At 37.0% G+C, this 18508-nt stretch overlaps 1 protein-coding gene across 2 annotated transcripts in view; it reads right to left on the minus strand.

The window, feature by feature from the left end:
• PNPLA8 (patatin like domain 8, phospholipase A2) overlaps positions 1–18508 on the minus strand; it is a 62672-nt gene that overhangs the window by 16520 nt on the left and 27644 nt on the right. For both annotated transcript variants that reach the window (XM_087723608.1, XM_087723607.1), the window contains 3 exons: positions 17091–17262; positions 15118–15175; positions 6928–7122 (listed from right to left, as the gene is read on the minus strand). In XM_087723608.1, the coding sequence (XP_087579734.1) occupies positions 6928–7122; positions 15118–15175; positions 17091–17262 (425 nt within the window). The remainder of the gene's footprint in view (positions 1–6927; positions 7123–15117; positions 15176–17090; positions 17263–18508) is intronic.

The raw sequence follows: 18508 nt of genomic DNA on the forward strand, positions 1-18508 counted from the left end.
CTTTCGTCCACAAATGACATGTGGCCACTAGTATCAAGAAGTAGATAATCTCATTAAAGTTTGTTATTAATTAACATCTTCAATCAGCAAAGCTGAAAAATAAAATAATTTACCAGTAATAATCTAAAATATCAGTGGTCGTACTTTTTGTGGCATTTCTCCTATTTTCTTCCTAAACACAGGTTTTTTTTTTAAACAGTGAAGTTATGTGAACTAAATACCATGGCACTGAAAGATGTGATTTAGCAAAATGAATTCTGATACTTGGAGCTTGCTGGCTCCATAGCAACCATTTCACCTCAATGCCTGTGAAGACATGCTTTGCATTTCTAATTCATTTTCACAGACTTGCTCTGTTGTTTATCTTTATTGTATTTGTGCAAACTCCAAATTAGCACAAGGATATTACAAAGGAAAAAGATTTGTAATGGATATTTTCTCTTAGATAATTTGTCTATTCTTAAATTCAAAAAGACAATGTTCTTATATTGCACATCATGTGGTTCTAAATATAGCTAGTTTTCCAGAAATTGGATTTTTGCCTGATAAATATAAGGTAAATGAACAGTTAAGGTAAGAAGTTATTGTGAAAGCTTGAATGCATAATGTTTTCATATGTTATTATTAGCAAATTTCATGAAATTCAAAGGAAAATACATTTGCATGTAAGAAATATTTTTAATATAATTTGCACATTTCTATAAAAATGGATTGAATCCGAAACCAAAAAGTAAGCACTGTAATAATGATATGTTGTTTACAATTCATTAATTCATTCATTTCATATATTCATAGAATTTATATACCAATCCATATACACTCTAGGCCTGAAGGAAAATTTCAATACATTATAAAATAACAGCAAAAACAAGAGTATGTATGTATGAAGAACTGTGTTGTGAATTGAAGTCCACAAGTCTTAAAGTTGCCAAGTATGGGGACTCCTGACCTATACTATAGTAGTGTGTGTGTGTGTGTGTGTGTGTGTGTGTATGTATATATTTATACATACACATACATACACTTTAAACTCACAGCTTTCTTTGATATAGGTGATATATAGGTGATATAGGTGATATAGGTGACAGATATATATAAAATATAATAAAATAAATAAAACAAATAAAACACACACACACACACACACACACACACACACACACACACATATATATGTCACAACCCCTGGTATGCCCCAATTATGGGAGGAAGCTAACTGCTTCCATGCTCTGTCAATTGGCTCGTCATAAGAGTCCATCACAACAGAAACCCAATATTTTTACTGTTGCCTTTGTTATATTTGTGTTTTTTTATTTGTGCTGATAAATAAAAATTATTTATTTATTTAATAAAGTATAAAGTAAATAAAAATTACTTTATTTATTTATCAGCACAAATAAAAAAACATATATATATATACAGCTTTATATATAGCTTGAAATAGATCTATACTAGTCTCCCTTTATTTATTTATCAGCACAAATACACACAAATGTAACAAAGGCAACAGTAAAAATATTGGGTTTCTATCTGGATGGTCTCTTATGATGAGCCGATGGACAGAGAATGGAAGTGTGAACTTCCTCCCATATTTGGGCATACCAGGGGTTGTGACTTTAAATATATACCTTTCTCCCTGGCTCAACTGATAACGGAGGAGAGCCTGTGGCTTAATGGTTAACACATCTGCCTAATATGCAATACAGCCCAGGTTCGAATCCCAGTAAGGGTATGGCTAGCTGATGAGAGCTAAATAGTTGAAATAGATCTATACTAGTCTCCCTTTATTTATTCATCAGCACAAATACACACACACACACACACACACATTTAGTGTCACAACCCCTGGTAAGCCCCAATTATGGGAGGAAGCTAACAGCCTCCATTATCTGTCAATCAGCTCGTCACAAGAGTCCATCACGACAGAAACCCAATATTTTTACTGTTGCCTTTGTTACACAAAATATTATATATATATATATAATACACACACACACACACACACACATAAAGTCACAACCCCTGGTATGCCCAAATATGGGAGGAAGTTCACTGCTTCCATTCTCTGTCCATCGGCTCGTCACAAGAGACCATCCAGACAGAAACCCAATATTTTTACTGTTGCCTTTGTTACATTTGTGTTGTATTTATGCTGATAAATAAATATATAGTGTCACAACCCCTGGTATGCCCAAATATGCCCGAAACCCATGTCCTTTCAAAAGGATTCAACTTTGCAGTTGCCCCCAAATACATCCCCACTGAAACCATTATATGCGGAGTTGAAACCAGCCTGACCAAAATCAACCCTGACGACGCCATCAGAATCAGACTCGAAATCACCAACATCCTCTGGACCAGCAAGCCACCCAAAAGCAACTTACCCAAAGAAGAACAGACAGCACTACTTAACCTGAAAGAAGACACCAGCATAATAATCCTACCAGCAGACAAGGGCAATGCCACGGTGGTTATGAACACTTCTGACTACCAAACCAAATTAACCAACCTACTCCAAGACTCCACATACAAACCCCTAAACACGGACCCCACCACCTACCTGGAAAAAACCACTAGATCCAAAATAAAAGCCTCCCCTATCAGCGAAGAGATTCAGCAAAGAATCATTCCCAGAGAGAAATCATCCAGATGCCCTAAGCTCTATGGTCTCCCCAAGATACACAAAGAAGGAACTCCACTTAGACCCATAGTCAGTTCCATAGGCTCACCTCTACAAAATCTAGCCAAATTTCTCGCCAAACAACTACAGTCCTATGCAGATTCCATCACCTCACATGTAAACAACTCTTTCCTGTTCATAGAGATCATAAAGAAACAAAACTTACAGCCCAGCGACCTACTCGTGAGCTTTGATGTCATATCTCTCTTCACCCAAGTGCCAATCAAAGAATCCTTGACAGCTATCCAAAACAAATATAACCCCCCCCCAACACATCCTTGATCTGACCAACCACTGCCTATCCAACACATACTTCATTTATAATGGACAAAAATACAAACAGATAGAAGGAGCACCCATGGGATCACCCCTCTCACCTGTCATTGCCAACCTCTACATGGAAAACTTTGAAACCCAAGCTCTAGAAAAATCTGATCACAAACCCAAACTCTGGCTCAGATATGTAGACAACACTTTCATAATCTGGCCACATGGGAAAGAACAACTGGACAACTTCCTTACACACCTCAACAACCTACACCCCAAAATACAGTTCACCATGGAAACAGAAGTAAACAACCAACTTCCCTTCCTTGATGTCTTAATCTACAGGAAATCTAATGACTCCCTAGGACACACCATCTACCAGAAGAAAACACACACTAACCGCTATCTGCACGCACTCTCACACCACCACCCAGCCCAGATCAACTCCATAGCCAAGACACTCATCTCCAGAACAAAACGCTTAGCTGATGAACACCACCTAAAAACCGAACTACACACTCTCACTAACATACTGACATCCAATGGATTCCAAAGAAATAAGATCACCAACCTAATCCAAAAAGAAACCCCCACTAAAATCCAGGACAGAGAACAAGAAAACGGAAAAGCCCTCCTCCCATACATAAAAGGCACCACAGACAGAATCAGCAAAATCCTCCACACACACAACATCAAGACAGCATTCTGCACAAACTGAAAAATATCCACCATCCTAAGAAACCCCAAAGACAAAATTGAGTTAGAAAATCAAAGAATATATGAAATCCCATGCCCCACCTGCCCCACCACATACATCGGACAAACCAACAGAAGAATAAGTGCACGCATTGAAGAACACAAAAACGCAATCAGAAAAGAGGAACCAACTTCTTCCTGGTTCAACACCTTAAAGCCACAGGACATAAAATTGACTTTAAAAAGACCAGAACTATTGCCAAGGCTGAACATTTTAACAACAGAATAATCAGAGAAGCCATCAAGATAGAAAAACGCCCACACAGCATGAACAGGCGGGACGATACCTCCCGCCTGCCAGCCATTTGGAAGCCTGCCCTTATTGATAAACGAGTCCCTAACATGAGGAATGACACCAGGCCCACACTAACAAGAGCCACACAGGATGTCATCACCAAACATCCACAAAGAAAGCAGACAAAAACCCACACAGATGATGAGGCACGACCAAGGACCAGAAGCCAGATCACAACTGCACCATTAGCCACTTTAAACCCCTCCTATCCTTACATGAAACACAAACCCCCAACCAATCAGAACACACCTCCACCCAATCAGAACACAACCAAGCTCCCACCCAATCAGCTCAACCCCCCACTGGCAGTTAAAAGGAAGAAACAGCCGAGATCTCACATTGCTCCTTGAAGCACCAAGCCTGAAGTTCATGAATGAGACTTCGTCGAAACATCGCCAAGACACTTCCAATTTTACGCGAGAGAAAACCCGAATAACCAAAGACAGACAGACCGACATACATACATACATACATACATACATACATACATACATACATACATACATACATGTCTTTGGTTATTCGGGTTTTCTCTGAAAATTGGAAGTGTCTTGGTGACGTTTCGACGAAGTCTCATTCGTCATCTTCAGGCTTGTTTGCTCGGCTTGGTACTTCCAGGAGCAATGTGAGATCTCGGCTGTTTCTTCCTTTTAACTGCCAGTGGGGGTTTGAGCTGATTGGGTGGGTTTGTGATCAGATTTTTCTAGAGCTTGGGTTTCAAAGTTTTCCATGTAGAGGTTGGCAATGACAGGTGAGAGGGGTGATCCCATGGGTGCTCCTTCTATCTACTTATCTCCTTCTATCTATCTATCTATATATAGTATACTATACCTATATCAAAGGTGCATAAGACCATTTGAATTTGTTCTTGCCATATAAATTATTGCATGATGTAGATTGTACCTGGTCATCAATTTCATTGGGAGCTTCATCATCACTGATGTAAGAATCAGCGGCGGCGGGGGAGTGTTTCCTCATCGTCTATTACAAAATTTTAATCACAATCTGATTCCACTTCCTCAGATCACTCTCTGCTTCTCCATGCCATTTTAGAACAGTTTCTTGGAAGTTTGGCTCACCAAATTGCACTCTTTTTGGTGGAAAACTTGGCCCCAACATTATTAAAAAAACATTAACAAAGATTTGCAGTCCAAATGACTGAAACTCAAATTCAAATGCCGCTACAGAAAACGTCAAATAACTAATGCAAGCGTGATGCTGCATATGCTCTTATTGGTGGGAAAACAAAAGCTAATCGCAACTGGAATGGTCCATTTCTAAAAACAGGGGGATCCGAACATTTTGGAAAACTGTTGTGGTCATTATGACTGCAGGTCTGTGGTTATGGGTTAATGTAATAAACCTTCAAGTCAAACAAGGAATACTAGAAATCACAAATCCTATCTACCCACCACTTCTGTTTCAGCTTAAGCATTTGAACTGATAAACCTTGGTCCAATCTTTGGCTACCTTCTAAATTTAACACTCTGATCTATTCTGAATTCTTGCCTAGGTTTTACTATTGTTACTGTATTCTATTTCAAATACCACATGTGTCCAGGATACCATCTGTGTCATTTGCCTTGGACTTTCTGGATCAGGACAGTTAAGAAACCTTATTTACTTGAAAATACACATCAATCATCACTATGAATATTTGCCTAATATAGAGATTTTCAACTCATAAAGTCTTCTAAACAGATGGTCTAATTAAAAAAAAACACTGACAGCTATGGAAGCAATGTTAAAAATTGAATTATTTAAATATAGAAATCCAGTGTCCTGACCCACACAACAAAGGTTTTTTGGACAGAAGAAGAATGGACCTGCAATTTTTACTAAATTTTAAGTTGCCTTACTCCCATTGTTTTAGTAAAATACTTTTAAATTTTAAAAATGGGAGATAAATTAGTGCCTCTGATAATATTATCGAGGTAAAGTACCAGGAAAGTTTTAATATAACAGTAAAACATCATTCCTCAAGTTTTCCTCTTGAAATTAAATCTGCCCAACACAGGACTTTTCCATGTAATTCTGTACCTTCCAAAAATACTGATTTAATATTAATTTAAGTAGATCTAACTTTGCCCCCTTTATCTTGTCCTTATAGCCCCCAGGCTATAAAGCTCTCTTATTCTCTCAGAGTTTAAGAATAAACATTCCTTGCATTAATTTTTATAGATATAACATTTTTTTCTCAAAACAATAACTTCCAAGGACGCTGGTCAATTACCAAAAGTAAAATGCATATAAAAGTATTCATGTTTATAAAAATATTTATTTATTTTAACTGGATGGCTGCATCTCTCTTCCCAAGAATTCATCATATAGAATACATCATGACTCTTTATATGTTTGGATATGTAGCTTAGAATGCATAATCAGACACCTAGATTAAATACACTGATCTGAATATTGGATTTCGAATTTACTTCATTTTTGACATGTTATAATGAAATAAGGGCATTTTATTTCCCTGTATTTTTAATGTTACATATAAAAGGGCTGTTATATTGAGAGAAACAATTATGAGTACCAGTGCACAACTCCCCCAGCAGACTCCTTGCCATTAAAGTTTGTCAACATATCTTGAAACATGCAGAATACTCTCACAGATCACAGTGCAACTAATACTTTCATTGTCAGGTTAAAGTCATTCAGACTCATGAGAGTGCTTGAACTACAGATGCTTCATGTTTTGTGAACTTTTGGCAATGAGCCATAGACAATCAGCCCACGTTTGTACATGTAACGGAGAGTGAAATATAACAGTGACATGAGGTAATATCATTACCAGATACTGTTGAATTGTTTAACTGAACATTAAATGTATGATTTAAGTATGTTAGGTAAGCATCCATAAATGATTAGTTTTATTCATCCTTCTGAAAAGAACTTTGAGCATTTAAAATAAAATATTACAACTAACCTGATGAAGATCATTACCCAGTGCATATTCTTGGAAATAACCTGGTGCTGCAGATGATGCTCTGATAGCTTGCCACAATTTATAATGGCAACTCCCAAGATAGTGAGACTTTACTCCAGGAAAGTGATTGTAATTTCTAAATACAAAGGCTTTCAGGGGTGTTCCTCTGCTTACAATAGTGCTTATGGCAGCCACCTAATAAAAAAAAAATACTAAATTTTATCCAGTTATATATAGCTGCTTTTCCAATTATCCTTGCCTTACAACAATCAACTATTAACATGTTAGATCAATCTAGGATTACATCATTCATATTCATACTTATATATTATTATAAATACAAACACATATATACAGCAACACACACACACACACACATATAATAAATGGGATAGATTAAAGTATTTTCATTGGGGCTATATATTTTTCAATTTTTAAGTAAGTATTTTTTACTAAAAGGATGTGATGGCCTTATGGCTAAGCACTGGACTTGTTGACTGGAAGATTGGCAGTTGGACCCAAACATAGCATGATGGTGTGAGCTACTGTTCTTGCCCCAGCTCCTGCCACCCCAGCAGTTCAAAAGCATACAAATACAAGTAGATAAATAAGTACCACTTCCATGGGAAGTGTTCTGTGTACCGCAGCATATAGCCACATGACCAAGGAAGTGTTTGAACAACGCTGGCTCCCTCGGCTAAGAAATGGAAATGAGAACCACCCCCTAGAGTTGGACACCACTGGTCAGGGGAAACCTTTACTTTAAAAAAAATAATTCTTTTTTACTAGGCAGAGTTATGTCTGAAGGCATTACCATATATGGTTTTGAGTTCATGTTTAAAGAAATAAAATGTGTCCCCTTGCTCCTCATTCCATCATTTGATCAGACTTTGTCTTCCAAAGTCATGTAATTTGCTCACTTTCGACATTCACATTGTAAGTATTTTTGATTTAGTTGAATATAAAAGATTGGGAAATTATGGTATTATTGAAAACAAGATAAATCTTCCTATTTTAACCCAATGATAGTCACACCATACACAGCATGCTAACTGTTACTATTTCTGAAGGAAATTCTGTCCTTCTAGCCCTCCATTAGTATAAAGCAGTTTTCTTAAGAAAAATAAAGCTGTACATAAAATGAAAGTGAACAAAACCTTTATCATGCTTCAGAGATTATAAAAATGAATGGAATGTATTATTGTTTCCCAGAATAAAACAATAAGCACTGGGTCTTCAAGGCTTCTGTACAGTAATGGACACAAATTGACCAATTCTGCATTGAACTTACTCCTAGTAAGTCAGCAAATAAACATTTTTATATATTTCCTAGGGCACAGACTTGCCTTTGTCAGTGACATATGTTATATCTCTCTAGTATTTCCACATACCCAATCACAAAAGGCAAAATGCTATTCAATCAACTAAGTTAACAAATACAAACAGTCTCTCATATTTTCTAAGCAGTTTTAACAACCTTGGGATAAAAAGTTGGGAATTAAAATCAAATACATGTGTGAAGCTGAAATATGATGAATTTCTTTTTCTTGTGAGATATCAGCAATCATAGTTTTGAGTGTGTTGAGATAGCCAATACTTTTAGAAAATTAATGAAAGTAATCACTAAACTTCCGTGTGTTAAAAATGATTGTTAACATGGGTTGAATTATTATTCTGTCAATCGAACAATATTAAAAAAATAAGTAAAGTGACTTGACTTTACACACTTTACAAGCCTCTACAAACATAACAGAATATGGCCAAACATTTTAGGATAGGAGAAGCTAGTTTAAAAAAGCAACAGTTTGAAAATATCCTGGCTGGAGTTTATTTAGAAAAAAATGTTGAGAAAAACTTTCTTAATGCATTCCATAGGAGAGGCATCTGACTGTTCCATTGTAAACTCACTGCTCCTAGTTCATATGATCCAAAATAGACCAAACATACCGTATTTTTCGGAGTATAAGACGCACCTTTTTCCCTCAAAAAAGAGGCTGAAAATCTGGGTTTTTCTTATACAGTGAATACAGCATTTTTTGCCTCCTGAAACCCCGCCCCTTCACCAAAATAGCCGTGCATAGCTTGTAGGAGGCTTTCAGAGCGCTCCTGGGGGCTGGGGTGGGCAATTTCCCCCCCTAGCCCCCAGGAACACTCTATAAGCTTCCTAATGCCCTTTTTTGACAAAAACCAGGGGTGTTTTTGCAAAAACTGGGCTTTTTTGGTCGTTTTTGCCCCCCCTCCCCAGGAACACTCTACAAACCTCTTAAGGGCTATCCATGCCCTTTTCTGTGCATCTTATACTCCAGTGGGTCTTATACTCTGAAAAACACGGTAGCCTTCTCTCTGCTCCCCAATGTATATGTATCACAAAACATGCAGAAACAATGAAGGGGGGGGGTGTTGGAGAGAAAAAAAGAAGCATCCTACAGCAGCAGCTGACAGGAATTCAAGAAAATTTCAACTAATGGATTTCTGGTGGAAAGATGACATCTTACTTATACTGTTCTTTTCTTGGTCTGCTATCAATTCTCACAATTTTAAATTTAGAATGTTTTGTAAGTCAGAAGAAACTTCCCTGGGAAAGGGGACACTCTGGAAATCCAACCTTTTGTTCATCCGGATAGCTGGATGGTTAGAAAGAGCTTCTTGAAGAAGTAATTGAGTAAGTCTCTGGTTGGGGGCAGGGCAACAAAAGCAAGTTCACTGTGGAAGAACCAGGCATTTAAAATGGACAATAAAGTCTCCACTGTTTCTTAGACACTCATTTTTTGTATATTTACTTTTTGCTTTAAAAGGGCTCCCTCTGACTTTAAGATGGTGAGGAGGGGAGGAGTTGGTGTATCCGAGCCAAAATAAAGAAGTTGGAAATCACTGTGGAAACTACAGGTAGTCCTTGACTTATAACAGTTCATTTATTGACTCTTCAAAGTTACAACAGGATTGAAAAAAGGGACTTATGACCATTTTTCACTTATGACCGTTATAGTATCCCCATGGTCACAAGATCAAAATTCAGATACTTGGGAACTGATTCATATTTATGACGGTTGCAGTGTCCTCGGGTCATGTGATCACTTCTATGACCTTCTGACATGTGAAGTCAATGGGGAAGGCAGATTCACTCAACAACTGTGTTAACAACTTCAGTGATTCACTTAATAAATGTGGCAAGTAAAGTTATAAAGTGGGGCAAAACTCGCTTAACAAATGTTTCACTTAACAATAGAAATGTTGGGGTCAATTATGGTCATAAGCCGAGGACTACTTGTCTTTTGAAACTTCTAGAGGATTTTATATCTTTAATTGACTGTTGAACTTCTTTGCCTTTAAAATAAAGACTTCCTAAATAGTGTTTTGATCTGTTGTGAGGAGGGGGAGAAATGGATTTTAATTGCTTCGGATTGGACTAGTTGTGTTGGCTGTTAAAACAAGGAGACATGGACTAAGGTGTTTTTTTATATTGCAGTGGGGCTGTTTGAGCACATGAGGGAGCCAAAAGACTGAATTATTAACTCTTATTAACTCTCCGGTAGCATCATTTCATCCATTGGATTTAATGTTAGAAATTGACAAGTTTAAAATTTTAAACTTTAGTTATATTCTGACAAGATGGCTACACGCAAAAATGGAAAGAATATCCGGAGATGCAGAATCTTTAATCTTTTTGGCAGCAAAAACACATGAACTACTGTAATTCAGACAATGGGAACAAAACTTGATACACTCTCAAAGAAACTTTGTGAGGAGACACAACACTTGACTGGAGATATGAAACTGTTGAAGGATAGAATGGATCTTATGGAACATAAATTGAGAAGAAAGAGGTCCAGGGCCAAGTTGATTTGCGTGAAAAGGCCCTTTTAGAATTAGAACTTAAAGCAGCTTCAATTAAGATTCTGGGTAGTTCCTGAAGGGTCTGGAGAGGATATCAGATAAAGGATAATTAAAGCCTTGGCCCAGTTAATTAATTGGGAAGAAAAGACCCTTGAACTTGAAATAGACAAAATTTAAACTCCAGATTTGCTCATATTAGGAAATTACCTTAGGGTTTTAGTGGGCTTTAAAATAAAACAACAATGCTTATTAAGTATATAACCTCACAAGACTGTGATATAATTGACTAAAAAGTCTGGTTTTTAGGGTTGAGAAACTATGTGCCTCTCTGGAATGATATCAAAAAGGACTTATTAAGATGGGATTAACTGCATCTATTACTATTGGGTAGAATTTCTGTAACTAAGATCAATGTCTTACCAAAAAAGCTTTTTTTGTTTCACACATTACCAATACTTGCAATTGATACTCCATTTAACCAATGGAAGATGGATATTTCTAAGTTTATATGGCAAGAAAAAAAACAAGAATTGGATACAAATTACTGTAAGATACTAAAGAAAGAGGGAGTTTGGGGTTTACCAGATTTTAAATCGTATTTTGATGCTTGTTGTTTGATCTGGCTAAAAGAGTGAGTGAACTTTCAGAATAAGAGGCTATTTGATCTAGAAGGTCATGAATGAATATTTGGATGGCACGATCATTTATGGTATGACAAGGTTAAAGTAAATATTGATTTTAATGATCATTTTCTTAGACATGCCATTCTAAGAGTTTGGAATAAATATAAAACAAAGGTTTTTCTTTTATGAAGTTGCCTCTTTAGATGTCCCTCCAGGAAGCTTTTTTCAGAAAAGAAACGGTGGTGAAGCCAGACTCGTGGACTTATGGTAAAATAATATATTTTAATATTGGTGGTCCTATCCTCAAGTCTAAGGAAGAGTTAGAATCAGAAGGATATGTCTGCCATTCGTTTACATATTTATAATTGAAAGAAAAATTTAAATGAGATAAAAAGAGTTATGGGTTTGACTTTGTTAAAAATGAATTGGAAATCGTACTGTGTGGTAGTGATGAATATATTATTGCTAGGGTCTATAAATTATTATTGAATTTGAATTTGGAAAATGAATATGTAAAGCACTGCATGATTCAGAGGGCAAGAAATTTTGGATATAATGTAATGCTTGAACAATGGGAGAATATGTGGACGAAAGGTTTAACATTTATAATAAATTATAATTTAAAAGAAAAAAAATTGTAAGGTACTGTATATATCGCTGGTATTTAAAACCAGACAAGTTGTCAAGAATGTACAGGTGCAACTCAAAAAATTAGAATATCGTGCAAAAGTTCATTTATTTCAGTAATGCAACTTAAAAGGTGAAACTAATATATGAGATAGACTCATTACATGCAAAGCAAGATAGCTCAAGCCGTGATTTGTCATAATTGTGATGATTATGACTTGCAGCTCATGAAAACCCCAAATCCACAATCTCAGAAAATTAGAATATTGTGAAAAGGTGCAATATTCTAGGCTCAAAGTGTCCTACTCTAATCAGCTAATTAAGCCATAACACCTGCAAATGGTTCCTGAGCGTTTAAATGGTCTCTCAGTCTGGTTCAGTAGGAATCACAATCATGGGAAAGACTGCTGACCTGACAGTTGTGGAGAAAACCATCATTGACACCCTCCATAAGGAGGGAAAGCCTCAAAAGGTAGTCGCAAAAGAAGTTGGATGTTCCCAAAGTGCTGTATCAAAGCACATTAATAGAAAGTTGTTCTGACCCCCCCCTTGATGGCTCGTTAACAAACACAGACAATTAAACTTAAAAGGACTTTTCTTTATCAGTTTTCAGTTCAAACTGGCTTCGCGCCCAGAAATAACATAAACATCACTCTCCGATAAGAATTCAAAACAAAAGCTCTTACAAATGCAGCCCTTCTTCCACCGTCTCCACAGATCAGCTTTACATGAAAAGACCAAAGCATTTATCCAAATGTAACAGGCATAATCACGAGTAATAAGCAAGCAATATTGTACCAGACACGGAACACACGAAGGAACGTTGACTCCAGCGACTGGGGCGTGGCAACATCTTTTATCTCCCAACTTGCTTCTAACCACTCCCAGCTGCCTAATGAATCTTGATCCCGAAAAGACTCTCAACAGAACTGCTGAGTCACAACAGAAAGTTATGTGGAAGGAAAAAGTGTGGAAGAAAAAGGTGCACAAGCAGCAGGGATGACTGCAGCCTAGAGAGGATTGTCAGGAAAAGGCCATTCAAAAGTGTTGGGGACTTTCACAAGGAGTGGACTGAGGCTGGAGTAAGTGCATCAAGAGCCACCACACACAGACGGATCCTGGACATGGGCTTCAAATATCGTATTCCTCTTGTCAAGCCACTCATGAACAACAAACAACGTCAGAAGCTTCTTACCTGGGCTAAAGAAAAACAGAACTGGTCTGTTGCTCAGTGGTCCAAAGTCCTCTTTTTGATGAGAGCAACTTTTGCATCTCATTTGGAAACCAAGGACCCAGAGTATGGAGGAAAAATGGAGAGGCACACACTGCAAGATGCTTGAAGTCCAGTGTGAAGTTTCCACAGTCTGTGTTGATTTGGGGAGCCATGTCATCTGCTGGTGTTGGTCCACTGTGCTTCATTAAGTCCAGGGTCAACGCAACCATCTACCAGGAGATTTTGGAGCACTTCATGCTTCCTTCCGCAGACGAGCTTTATAGGGATGCTGACTTCATTTTCCAGCAGGACCTGGCACCTGCCCACACTGTCAAAAGCACCAAAACCTGGTTCAATGACCGTGGGATTACTGTGCTTGATTGGCCAGCAAACTCGCTTGACTTGAACCCCATACAGAATCTATGGGGCATTGCCAATAGAAAGATGAGAGACATGAGACTGAACAATGCAGAAGAGCTGAAGGCCACTATTGAAGCATCCTGGTCTTCCCTAACACCTCAGCAGTGCCACAGGCTGATAGCTTCCATGCGACACCACATTGAGGCAGTAATTGCTGCAAAAGGGGCCCAAACCAAGTACTGAGTACATATGCATGCTTACATACTTTTCAGAGGCCCGATATTGTTCTATGTACAATCCTTGTTTTATTGATTACATGTAATATTCTAATTTTCTGAGATTGTGGATTTGGGGTTTTCATGAGCAGTAAGCCGTAATCATCACAATTATGACAAATCATGGCTTGACTATCTTGCTTTGCATGTAATGAGTCTCTCTCATATATTAGTTTCACCTCTTAAGTTGCATTACTGAAATAAATGAACTTTTGCATGATATTCTAATTTTTCGAGTTCCACCTGTATAACGGTATTTCAAATGAATGTTGGAAATTCAAACTTAAAGAAGGGACTTTATATCATTTGTATTGGACATGTGATAAAGCAAGGAAATATTGGAGTAGGATTCATATCCTAATACAGAAAATTCTTAAAGTGAATATAAAGATAAAACCAGAAGCTTTTCTTTTGGGTTTAATGGAAAAAGACTTGGGGGAAAAATTTTATGTTACATATGTTGAAAGCAGCAAGATTATTTTATGCACAAAAATGGAAAGACATTTTGATTCCCACAATGGATGAATGCCTGCAAAAGTTGATGGAGTTAGCAGAGATGGCTAAATTGACTGCTTTGATTAAAGAAAAAAAATACAACTACTTTATTTCTACTTGGAAACTGCTTCTGGACTTTGTGCTTGAGATGGAAAACAATGAAACTTTGATTTTGGGTTTTACTGATTAAATAGATTTATTGTTATAGAAATGGCTAGTTTATACTATTATCTAAAAGTAAAAAGTTGAAGTTTAATGTTATTATCTTATTCTCTTTCACCAAGTGAATCGGAAATCAATGCCTTCTTTCTTTTTCCTTTCCTTCCTACACTTTTCCTTCCCCTATTTTTTCTACAATTTGCTTTTGTATTTTTTTTATATTATAAACTAAGAAAAAAAGAATGTCTCAGCTAACAAGCTGTTAGGCTATTTGAACTGTTCATCCTTTTTTTAAAGGAAGGAAGAAGAATGCATATCAATACTTTGTAAGATATGATTAAAAATAAATAACCTGTTTCCCTAAAGATTAAGACCCAACTGGAAAATAAGATCTAGCATGATTTTTCAGGATTATTGTAATATAAGCCCGACCCAGTTAAGATTGTCAGCCAGATGGAAACATTCAGTACCATATTTTACCCAAAATAAGACCTAACCAGAAAATAAGCCCAAATGCATCTTTTGCAACGGTCTTATTTTTGGGGAAACATGGGTAGCAACAAATTCAAGGAAAATAGTAAACACCTTAGGAAAATAAACTTACCTTAGGACATTTAGGATTTCTTGTGGTTTCAAACATAACATCGGATCCCATTCGTTCCCTACACAAACCAGATAAATTGCTAAGATTACAATTTTAGAGTTTGCACTGTCTGTCCTTCCTCCTAGGAACTACAGTTCTCAATCAGGTAGGAAGCGTGGTTTTGCACTCATTTCTCTAGTCTGATTAAAATCAAAAAGCATGTGCTAAAAGTGAGAATTAGCTTGGATACATGTCTGTTTAGCACAGTATCTCTAATCACTGATTGTAATAATTTCCATGGATAATTTCTATTGCTCCATTTCTATTAATGTTAATACCAAGGTTTTTTTTTAAAGAACTTAAACCCTGAATGCCTTTGGGATTTAGAAACAGTTCAGTAAAATTATCCTTATAACTATCTATTACTATTGGGTTTTTTTTTTACAGAAAGAAGGAATAACCCATTAGAGTATTTTCAGTATTACCAGCTTTTCTTGAGAGATTATTTAAAAACAGTAAATTTTAAAATAATGACAATCTTAACTTTTCAAAAATAGCAGTTGGACATACATTCAGAAAAAACCCCAGGATCCACAAGCACCAGCTGGCAGTCAAACCACAAACCCTTAATTTCTACTCACACTGACACCAAACAGCACCAGTTCAATTGGAGCAACACAAAAATCACCAGCCACACTAGCACCCATCATGCTTATGAGCTCATAGATACAACAAACAATTCCATCAACAGACATATTGACCTGCAACCAGCCTACAAGCCCCTCAGAATCCAAATCAACCCCACAGCTATCCAGAGACAGCATTGCCCCTCAACTAATTTATGCAAGCCTCCCAATCAGCAGTTCACCTCCCAATGATGTAACCTCCCCATCACAGGACTTCCACTGATGTTACATACCTGAGCCATCACAAGACCCATTACAAGACCCTCACATGATACACCCATACCTGTCTTATCATGAGACCAATCACAAGACCTTCACTTGATCCATTACAAGACCACACAAAGCCCTTATAAACAGAAGAACACTGACATTGACATCCACTAAACTCTGTTGACCATGTTACCTAGCCTAGCAATGAAACATTTGGAAACCAACCCACAAGCTCTAAGAACTCACCTTCATATATTCAGAAAACAGAGCTATTAAATTCATTTTCATAAATTGCTTTGGATAGCAACATGGGCAGTAAATAAATGTAATAAATAATCATATAGTTTGTTAGAATTGAATCAACACAACTATTTGATTTAAATCTTTATAACATTAACCTTAGATAGAGGAAAATCTGTGTTTGAATTAAGGAGATATCATATGAGGACTAAATGATGGAACCAACAATCAAAGGATGGTTGTATAAGGCTTTGCCTCCCATATTATATTCTAGCAGAAGATAGCTGGGAATTGTAAGTAGAAGGCTCTGAAGCTCATAAGACCTAACCTGGAATGACCTCTTTCTCCCTAGTCTCAGTGAGGAACACAGGTTTAGCAACAGCATTATGTTAGTGTACTTATGTAATTCAATTACTTTGTAAAGTTAGTAAATCTGTTTAAAACAAGATTAATGTACTTTTGTTCCTTTGTTAATTAAGTATCTGCCTATCATAATTATTTCCACATTCTGCTTACTTGTGCTAAAAAATTCTAAACCATAAAATGGATTTAGTGATGACAGAACAAAATCATAAGAAAAAGACCTCCATACCAAGGATATATGATACAGTGTTAGTTAGGTTGCTGCCCTGTTGTTGCCTCTTTAACTCAAATACAAATTTTCCAAGGGATCACTGTGCAAGCCTAGGAAAAGGTGTGGGTTTTTTAAGGAGCCACCAATAAATAAAACAGGGAGGCCCACATCTGATTAAAAACACTATCTTCTTATTAATTAATATAATAGAGAAAGAGGTCTGTTTTATATTTTGGATTATACTGAAGGAAACATGATTGGCAAATAATTTCATATTAACTTACTTAAGCATTTTCTCCCATATTTCACTGTCATAAAATGCATGGCTCCATCCCATTTTAACTGTTCCAACAATGACATTTTGCTTAAAGACGTCTGTTCCTAATTTCCGGTAAAGTTCTTCACATTCATCCAGAGGTATATGGAATAATCCTAACATAAATGCCAATATAGCACCTGCAAATAAATATTTATAAATTTGAATAACAATTTAAATGTCTACCATCTTATGCAAGGATTGGCAACCTAAGATTCCAAACCACATGAAGCCTACCTGAATCTCTTTTCTGCGGCCTTTAGAGATTTCTCCATCTACCACTGCTAAAAAAAATGGTACTATGGATTCCCATGATTCTAAGGCAGGAAATTAACGCGGATTATGTTATGATGTAGTTTCAAAAGGAAGACCTCAGAAAAATCCTGGTTCAGCCTACATGCTTGACATGGCTCCAACCAATATGCATAATTGTTGCTTCTACTGCAGTAGCCATTCTAAATAAAAATATTAGATATAACTCTCAGCCAGCAAAGTTATCCTAATTATTCTTTATAGTAGTATTCTTTTACTTGAGAGTTGTAATCCAAGACATTTGGAAGACCCCATCTCAGTGGTGGGTTGCTGCAGGTAGTGGCCTGGAGCAGCTGAGAGCGTATCAGTACGGTGGTACTAGGTACTAGGCCCACCTGCCCGCCCACGCTCTATAGCTGTACAGCATGCGGAGCCTATGCATGCCCCGACAAGCAGCTGGGTATCGCAGGGGCAGTGAATTACGCATGTGTGCACAGCGAATGCCAGGCGCGTGCACAGCACACGTCAGGCTCATGCACGGACAAGCTGCAATCAGCATACCGGTAGCGGCTACGAGCAACCCACCACTGCTCCATCTTATGAAAGGATGGTTGATAACAGTATATAGCAGTTTGCGTACAACATTAGAATTTGTCAGTGGTGCTGACATGCATTTTTTAATTCTTAAAATGTTTCTAGTGTTTTAATATTTTTTAAATTGTAAGTCACCCAGTCATTGATTGAGATGGACAGCTATAGAAACTGAATAAATATTATCTGTTCTGAAGATTTGCAGATCTCACTGAAGGTATCTCTGTGAAAAACCAACGAATCATAATTAAAGTTCACGTATAGCTCCACCGAGTGTTTTAAGACAATAGTGTGAAACCTGAAACATCACTTACCAGCTCTATTCAGTCTGCACTGTGATATCTGTGATACATTATTAATACAAAGTGTATTAAATCAACCAGCTACCCTATTTTGCTGCCTTAAACAACAAAACAGGACAGAAATATAATGTCTGCAGACAAACACTTAACCCTGTCTTCTTGCATATACTTTGGAGCAGGACTTTGTCATGTGTGAGAAATTAGCTGCTCATGTTTTATACAAGGTTAATCTACAATATTA

Source organism: Thamnophis sirtalis, unplaced genomic scaffold (genome assembly GCF_051295495.1).
Source record: "Thamnophis sirtalis isolate CommonGarterSnake01/CBP01778 unplaced genomic scaffold, rThaSir2_p1.2 scaffold_9, whole genome shotgun sequence".
Taxonomy (NCBI): domain Eukaryota; kingdom Metazoa; phylum Chordata; class Lepidosauria; order Squamata; family Natricidae; genus Thamnophis; species Thamnophis sirtalis.